Source organism: Macrotis lagotis, chromosome 2 (assembly GCF_037893015.1).
Source record: "Macrotis lagotis isolate mMagLag1 chromosome 2, bilby.v1.9.chrom.fasta, whole genome shotgun sequence".
In the NCBI taxonomy this organism is placed as follows: domain Eukaryota; kingdom Metazoa; phylum Chordata; class Mammalia; order Peramelemorphia; family Peramelidae; genus Macrotis; species Macrotis lagotis.
In genome coordinates, this window is record NC_133659.1 from 184,801,618 (window position 1) to 184,810,790 (window position 9,173).

Below are 9,173 nucleotides of genomic sequence, written 5' to 3' on the forward strand. Positions count from 1 at the left end.
ATCCAATTATAAACTCATTCTTCATTTGGGATGGGATGGGGAGGGAAGTTTGATGGAAATGGAATCAGCTTGGAGGAGGAGCTAAGGGAAATGAATCAGCCATAGATATACAATAACATGGAAATGAGAAGAAAGAACTTGAACCGGAAGGGAGACTGAGAAAAAAATCTTGTCAATAGAAAACAGTCATGTCCCTGAGTAAATGGGCTTATTTCCTTTGCTCCTTTAGAAAAAGTCATCTGAAACCAAAACTTTCTGGGATCATTTGCATTTAAGTTCCTAGGGAGTTCAAATAACTTTAGTTTAAAGTGACCTCAGACTTAAGTGGTTGTATAACCTGGGGGAGGTAGTTAGATACTTCAGTTTCCTCTTTTGTGAAATGGGATAATAATCAAACTTCCCTCATGATAGTGAAGCACCCAACAAAATAATAAATGTAACATATTTTGTAAACCTTAGAATAATAATATGAATGCCAGCTTTGATTATGAGGATGGGAATTTTTTTCAAGGCTGGAAATAACTTTTGCCCTAGACATTTCATTCTCTGAGGCACTGATTATGCGGGAAAATCACTGGATCATAGAACTGGAAAAAAGCTTGGAGGTCACTTTTGTAATTTTGCAGATTAAGGAAACTGAGGCCTAGAGAAGTTACATGGAGTAATAGTGCTGTTGGAATTTGAATCCAACTCTAATTTCAAATTCAGTCCTTTTCTTGCCTAGACAAGCTACTTCCTGCTTATGGAAGTAGTCCAAGGTGTCCAAGAACTATGATCTGTGACTTGGACCTCATGCCAAAGCTTGGGATGTGTGACTCTATCCGGCTTCTAAATAAGGGGTTATTAATCTGGGGTTCATGGACCTGAGGTGGGGAGGAGGATCTCTGAATTTGTAACTTTGAAAATATTTTAATAAACATTTCAACATAATTAGATTTCAATTCCATGAATTTTGTCTTATATATTTAAAAAATACTATTCTGAAGCAAGATTAGGGGAAAAATTATAGAACTCAAAATAAATAAAATCTTTCTAAAAAAATACTATTCTGAGACAGGATTCAAAAGTTTCATGAGACTGTGAGAGATGCTGGAGAGGCGTGCCCTATATTTTCCTTATGCTTTCCTGATGAAGATAGAAAAATGTTTTGAACTAGTTACTCCACACTGATTCTGGGGTAATAATAATACTAATAACTACCATTTATATGCTATTCCAAAGACCCTACAACTTACAGACTCATATGCTAACTCATTTATTCTTGAAACAAATTCTGTAAAGAAGGAGATGTTATTATAATTCTGGTTTTACAGATGAGAAAACTGAGGCAGACAGAGGTTAAGTAACTTAACCCAGATTCTTAGAGCTAGAAGTGTCTGAGGCAGGATTTGAATTAGACCCATCTATGAATACTGTTTGAAAGCCCCAACTCTTCAGGGTTTTCAACTAATATCATTAAATCCCTTTCTCTCTTCTTTCAAAGAGAGTACAAGTTTCATGTACAAGGGTGCAGATGCACACCCCATAAGTGATTTGGAATTGCTAATGACAGATCTCTGAACTTTCACAGACTAGGAAAGGGAGACTGCCTGTGCCCAAATATTCTTCAAGGAGACTTGGAAGTTTACTTGTTTTGAGAAGTATGAAGAGGTCCAAAGAGGTCATCAGTCTGAATAGGGAGGTAGCTTTTGAATATCTGAAAAACAGCTGTTTCCAAGGGCTAGACACTGAAAAGGATCCCTCTTCCTTGCAAATCTGAGTCACCTGGGATGAAACTGGAGCTATTTGGAAGTTTGGAGAGCATGAAGAGAAAAGTGGTGGGGTGGGTTGACTCTGAACACACCCCTTTGCCTTCCCTCTCAGCTTTCTACCACCCCTCCCCCAAGAGAAATGTGGGACTGGCCCTACTCTGTCTGTGTCCCCATTGGTTGGTGAAGCAGCAAGGGGGGATTTAAAAAAGGAGAAAGTGCTGAGAGAGGGACTGGAGCCCTTGAGTGCTGAAGGTTTGGTTGCCCCCACTCTAGCTGGCACCATGAAGTTCCCTCTAGTCCTCTGCCTGCTGTGTCCGCTGGTCCAGGTTGCTTTCCACTCTGTGCAAGGGTGGCAGGCCTTCAAGAATGATGCCACCGAAATCATCCCTGAGCTCAGTGAGCACCCGGAGCCTCCACCTGACCTGTCGAACAATAACAAGACGATGAACCGGGCAGAGAATGGAGGGAGATATCCACACCACCCCTTGGAGCCCAAAGGTATTCAAAGTACAATGATCAAAGACAGAAGGGTCAAGAGGGTTGTCCTGTATGAGGGCTCCTGTCTGTGGATGCTGTTATATTCAGCATCTCAGAACCATTAGTGATATTGAGTTCTTCCCATCACTAGGGGATACCCAGCTCTGCTTAGTCAAGAGAGTAGGGTCACCCAACTCACCCCCCCCCATTCCACTGCCCCTGGGTGGTCTGGTAGCTGGGGAAGTTATCTAATTTCCTTCATCATAGAACTTTTAAAGAATGGGGAGACAGCCCTCTCTTTTAAACCCACTAAGTGCTTCAAAGGAGCTGGTAGGGAAAGCTAACTGCAGTGTCAGGATTTTGCCACAAAAGTATGAGACAGTGCAAAGAGTAGTCACCTTACGATGCAGCAACTGTGACAAATATGCTTCACTGCTGTAATCATCAGATGGTGATAGGTATGTAGAAAAAGGAATATAAATGACAGAAACTTTAGAACTGGAAGGAACCTCAGAGACCACCCAGTCCAACTTCCTTGTTTTATATATGAGAAAACTGAGGCCCAGAGATTTGAAGTAGTTTGCCCAAGATTATACAAGTTGTAAATAGCAAGTTCTCTAATTCCAGACTTAGAGTGTTGGGGGGGGTTCTCCCTTTATAGCTTGGATCTCTCTGAGTAAAGTACAGGAGCTAGAGGCTCAACTTCTGAGAAGCAGAGAGCAGAGACATAAAAGGATCAGGACAAAAAGAAACAAACAAAAAATGATTCTTTATGAGCAGAGTGGAAAAAATCTACCTTAAAAATCTAATTCAGTGAGCTTGTGATATGGGAGGGGAGTATGGAGGGAGAATCTGAGCCTGTCCCTAACTATCCAGTGTTAAGAATTTCTGATTTTGAGAATTTCCAATTTTGCCTTAGGTTAGAAGAGTAACCCTTTGCACTTCAGGTTTTTTTCCCTTCCTAGTTTCTGACTTCTGTCACTTCTCTGTCCCCTACAGTAAGTACAAAGATGTTTTTAACAGCATCTGTAGTGGATATAGGCATGTTGGCTTATGTTCTGTTTAACAAATCCTCAAACATAATTTGGGGCTACAAAGTCAGAGGGAAATCTTACTTGAGAGATTCTCAAGCTAGCAGTAAGAAATAAGAAAGACTGGGCCTGTAAACCTACCATCATAGTGTGGAAAAGAATGGGTTGAAAGGGGCTCCCATGGGTATTTGTGATAAGGGGATCTATCTAAATTATTCAGAAGTCCCCAGGAAAGAACTCAAGGGAAGGGATGGTTAGCTCCCCTAGGCAGAAGGCAAACAGGAAAATAGTCCCAGCTCCAGAGGATGCAGAGTCTAGACTAAGTGGGGCAGAAGTTGATTCCTGAATTCTGCCCAAAATAGTTCAAACTTCAAAAAGACTTTTTGGGAATAATGGTAACTGCCACTTTTAGTATACTTACAAAATGCTATATATATATATATATATATATATATATATATATATATATATATATATATATAAAGAGAGAGAGAGAGAGAGAGCCTTTTGTGAGATAAGGACTACAAATGTCTTAATGCCTATTTTACAGATTTTACAAGTCTAAGGTTTGATAGGGGAGGGTCTGGGTTTAAATGAGTAAATGCATTTGCCCTGAGAATCCTACCACTCAAAATACCATCTCTTTTTCTGCAGAGGAAGTGCCTAAACTGGGCAGTGCTATTCTTAGCCCTAGAAGTCTCTTTCACTGGGCAAACACAGGCCACCCCCACACTCTGCAACCCCAGCTCTTAACTAGGAGTACAACCTGGTGAGGGAAACCAAATAAAAGTACTCTGGAACCAAAGCTAACACTGCTGCCCACAATGCCCCTCTCTGGCTTGATGCCCCTAGACCTGTGGAATAGCCTTGGGAAAAGGTTTTCTCTTTCCCTCATGCTTTCAGTCCTGGGGTCCATTTTTCATCACTTCACACCTTCCCTCCCCCAGTCTCTCTCAGCAGTTAGTTCAACTACCCTTTGTTGGAAGGAGTTCAGAGCTCAGCCCAAAGGTAGGAGGTATGGTCAACTCCTAGAGAAAGCATTTCTGTTCCAGCCTCATCTAGGACTCAGATACCGTATTTTGGGCAAGGCTTTCAATGCTACTAGGGACCTGAAGCTCATGGATCTAGAACTAGAAAGGACTTCACAAACTATCTAGCCCAATACCCTCATTTTACAGATGAGGAAACTGAGGCCCAGAGAGGTTAGGTGACTTTGTTCAAGTTCACACAGGCAACAAACTTCCTAGAAGAGATTTGAACCCTGATCTTCTGACTCCACTACATCATTCACTGACAGAATTTTAGTCAGAACTCTGCTCCCTTTCCTAATTTCAGTTTCTGGTTTTCAAAGTATTTTACCAAATTTGAGCCTTGAAAAGAGATAGTTACTATTAATATCCTTTTCTTGGATTGTTTGACAGCTAAGAAGTTTCTGAGGCATATTTTGTCCTCTAAGGCTACAAAGAAGCCCACATTTGGCAAGAAGGCAGTGCCTTCTTTATTCAGCTCTGGGACTTGAAACCTGAGTGTAATTCTCCCAGAAGGCATAGAAAACTCTTCCCTGTTTTCCTACCAATTCCATCCACAGGGCCTAGATTGTTCCTGTCCACTACTTCCTGTCCCCACTCCCAGCCATCAGAACCTTACTCCCTTGAACAGGTCCAGTAGGTTCCCATGCCTATAATGATTTCCTTTCCCTGTCTTGGTTTCCTGAGAGACTTTCAGAGCAGAATAAACAAAGTGGAATTCTCACTGCCTTGGTTTGTTACTGCCTGTAAAGGAATTGAGGCATCTTGACACCTTTAAATCTGGGGAAAACAGACGTTTACCTGGGGGGGAGGGGTGCTCACCACCCACTACAGTTCACTTAAAGTTCTCTTTTTTTTCCCAGTGAAATGGTTCCTACATCTGCTGGACAAATCAGTACTAGAAGTCTGCCCTTGATATTCCTTCCACATCCCTTGTCTGTCTAATATGAGTGATTGTCAAATATATTGGAATATTTGGGAGCAGGCCAGAATCAGGCAAGAGGGACTTGGTGACCCTGGAAAATTGTCTGAGCTGGGGTGGGTGATGCGGGTGTCACTGACTGGTTTGAGTGGTGTTCCCAGGACTTTGGGGGGGGAGGATTTGAGGGACAATCCAGTTAGCTTCAAAAATTCAGATGTGTAGTCATGGACAGTTCACAACGTGCATCCACTGGTCAAAGTGCAGGGCATCCTTTGACTCCAAAAGGAAAAAAAAATGTGACTTGCTTGAGGTTATACTTGAAGAAAAGAACTTCTAGGGGTTGGGCCCAGGGAGAGACTTGCTTGATGCAAGCAGTGGAAGGCAGCTGACTGGACCCCCCTTCCCTCTGGTCGCTAGCATCTTCTTTCCCTTTGTCTCCCCAGACGCCTCGGATTACAGCTGCCGAGAGCTGCACTTCACGCGCTACATCACCGACGGGCCCTGCCGCAGCGCCAAGCCGGTCACCGAGCTGGTCTGCTCGGGTCAGTGCGGGCCAGCGCACCTGCAGCCCAACTCCATCGGGCGCAAATGGCTGTGGCGCCAGAGCGCCGTGGACTACCGCTGCATCCCGGACCGCTACCGCACGCAGCGCATCCAGCTGCTATGCCCGGGAGGTGAGGAGGCCCGGACTCACAAGATCCGTGTCGTGGCCTCCTGCAAATGCAAGCGCTACACCCGTTTCCACAACCAGTCGGAGCTTAAGGACTTCGGCAAGGAGGTGGCTCGACCCCCCAAGAACAAGAAACCCCGGCTGTCCCGGATCCGGAGTGGCAAGTCCAAACAGCCAGAACTGGAGAATGCCTACTAGGGCGCCCCAAGTCCCTGCCCCAGGTCGCTTCTCTCTCTAAGACGTGCCAGAGCCGAGATGACCCTCCAACAGCGGCGTCTGGGTCTTTGCCTGTTTCTTTGTTTTGTTTTCTTTCCAGAAGCTCGGGACTGGGTCTGTCTCCCCAAGTCCCGAAGCCTGAACCAACCAGTGCAGAGGCTGAGGTCGACAGATAGATGGGCCACTGGGCAACTGGAAAGGGAGCGTGGAGTAGCACGTGGGGGGGAGGGGGCCTCCTGCCTGCCTTTGAAGGGAAGGGGAAGGCAGGGCTACTAATAGGATATCCAGCCACCAAGACACCCCGGGTCCCACCACTACTAGCACAGGAGTTAGAAGGGGAAAATCTTTTCAACACCCTATTCCTTCCGCCAATTTGCTTCTTCTCCTGGGGTTAAAAGAGAGCGCTGCGGAGCAAATAAAGGGTATATTAAGCCCAGGGGTTTGAACCTTTAGTAATATTTGTGATCTACTGATTAGAAAAGAAAAGTGACTTGAGATTAGTCCTCCTTTGTCTCCTGATCCCAATTGCCTTTGAAGGCCTTTACATCAGGTTGTCAAAAACAAGCAAACAAATAAAAAAGAAAGCCCCACCTTTAAAATGGAAGGGGAAAGAAATTGGACCAAATAATTTCCAAAGACTGAGAATATGAGCTATGAGATCATCTGGCCCTTCTATCAAAACCTAGATCTGTTCACTGATGTTTAAGGAGGGAAGAGAGATGGTCATAGATTGGCTTTCCAGTTTAGTTTTAAGTAAATTCTCCCCACCCCCCCCCAACCCAGGGGTGGTTGCAAAGATTAAAATTGTAAAGCTTGTAAACTTTCATTTTTAGCCACTGCTGAACTGTCAGCAGGGCAAAGAGATGAATTAACTCTCAACACTAAACAGGAGCAGGGGAGGTAAGGAAAGACAGTATTGGGCTTTTTAGAATAAGCTCAGAGTGAGGGTGTTGGGGGAAGTGAGGAAGAAACTGGAGAAAACATAGTTCTCCTTCCCCAATGGCTAGTTCTCTTCCTGACCTAACATTTTTTTTTCTTTTGATAAACTCTGCAAAGTTCTCTTGTGACCCAGCCCCCTGTCCCCTACTCTCCTTGACCCAGTACCTGGGGTCTGTGCCCACAGGCCTTTTTGACAGAGGCCAGTATTGGTTCAGTATGAAAGATGAACCAACCAAAAGGCCTGGTCCATGCACATGTAGTTCACTGGCACATTCCTATCCTGAAAATAGCTTAGCACCAAGCATACATGTGTTGATGCTCCTTCCAATTAAAAAATTATTATTGGAAAGCAAAATCAAAAAAATTGCAACTGCTGTACATATGCTGAAAAACCACAAAATACAATAACTACAATCCAAAAATCTTTTGGCAAAACACTTCCAGACACTTCTTTCTGTTTAATTTTTAAAATGTTATGTTGTGTTTGTATGTATGTGTTTTTAAGTGTATTCAATGTGAAAGCTTGCAGGTCTGGTAGCTTGCATTTGCAGTCCCTCCAGGTGGGACCCTGACGCAGGAATGAAAGTAATTGTTTTTAAAAGAAATAAGTTACATATTTATTTTCTCGTTTAAGTTATTTATGCAAAAGTATTTTTCTCATAGAGAACAAAAATTAATATTGCTTTATGAAATAAGTCTGGTCTTTCAGGATCCCAAATGTATTGTTAATAAAGACAATGGATTATTAAAGAAATGATGTGGGCTTTTTTTTTTAAACTATACAAATCTTGTCGATGGTACTACCCTTCTTCTAGTCACCTAAGCTTGACGCCTCAGAGTCACCTTTGGCTCCTCCATCACCTGAATCAATTCAGTTACTAAGGCCTGCCAATTTTTGCTTTGAAATGTTTCCCTTTATCCTTTAACCCTCTAACCTTTCCATTTTCACTGTTCTCAGACTAGTTCAAGCCCTCATAGCCTCCAGCCTGCATTACTATAGTAGTCTATTAAGTGGCCTTTCTTGGCCTGGTTTTTCTCCCAACCGAATACATCCTATCCTCTGTTGCCAGATTAGTCTTTCTAAGGCATCTCTTTCATCTTGTTACTGCCTCATTAAATGCCTCCAATGATTCCTCTTTGCCTAAAGGGAAACATCACCTGGGCATTCCAGGCACTTGACTACAAGATAGCCAGACCCCATTATCTCTAGGTAATTTTATCCTTCTTACACTCAACACCCCCCCCCCCACTCCCCAAGTCTGAAATCTCTTTGGCCAAGTACTTTTTTCTGAGATATTCATTTCCATCTTTGTGTCTTTGCTATTCTCTCCACTTGAAATTCTCTTCCCTGTAACTTATACTAAGAAATGACAAAAATGGCCATTACCTTTGACCCAATTAGTCAATAAGTATTAATTCCCTGATTATATCATGTCAGGAATTAAACAGTGCTAGGGATAGGGAAGAAAGCAAAAGACAGTTCCTGTCCTCAAGAAGCTCACAATCTAATGATGTTGTTAGCCTACAAAAAAAAATTATATACAAACAAGTTATATACAGGACAAATAGGAACTAATCAAAGAGGAAAGACTAAAATTTAGAGGGAACAGGAAAGGATTTCAGTAGAGATCATATACTCAGGCATATATTCCATGGAAGTCACTGATAAAAAGAAATTCATATACATCAAAATATTCATAGTAACACTTTTTGAAATAGCAGAGACCTAGAAACAAAGTAAATTTCCAATGATTAGAAACTACTAAACTGTGATTCATAAATGTTACCATGTCATAAGAAACATGGAAGTCACTGATAAAAAGGCAGTAACTCATATACATAAAAATATTCATAGTAATCCTTTTTTGTAGTAACAGAAACCTAGAAACAAAGTAAATTTCCATTGATTAAAGACTACTAAACAAATTGTGGTTCATGAATGTTACCTGAATGCTATAAGAAACAATGAATATGAGGACTATAGAGAAGCATGCAAAGGCATATGAACTGATGAGAAGTGAAGTGAGCAGAAACAGAAAAACAATATATACAAAGACTTAAAAGAAAATGGAAGTATAGTGATATTTCACTAATATAACAAATCCTCAGAAGAGGAAACTCCTCTAGTAACAGGGTCAA

The 9,173-nt window shown here is 42.3% G+C and overlaps 1 protein-coding gene across 1 annotated transcript; it reads left to right on the plus strand.

Moving 5' to 3' along the window:
- The first annotated feature begins 1,857 nt into the window (after positions 1-1,857).
- SOST (sclerostin) lies at positions 1,858-6,710 on the plus strand. Its single transcript, XM_074220542.1, has 2 exons — positions 1,858-2,249; positions 5,653-6,710. The coding sequence occupies exons 1-2, from the start codon at positions 2,033-2,035 to the stop codon at positions 6,075-6,077; spliced, it is 642 nt and encodes a 213-aa protein (XP_074076643.1). The 5' UTR covers positions 1,858-2,032; the 3' UTR covers positions 6,078-6,710.
- Positions 6,711-9,173: the final 2,463 nt, after the last annotated feature.

Bases quoted from the DNA above. Each gene is read 5' to 3' on its own strand.
- SOST (XM_074220542.1), top strand. From the start codon at position 2,033: ATGAAGTTCCCTCTAGTCCTCTGCCTGCTGTGTCCGCTGGTCCAGGTT. The intron at 2,250-5,652 runs GTATTCAAAGTA...TTGTCTCCCCAG, and splicing joins CCACCCCTTGGAGCCCAAAG to ACGCCTCGGATTACAGCTGC.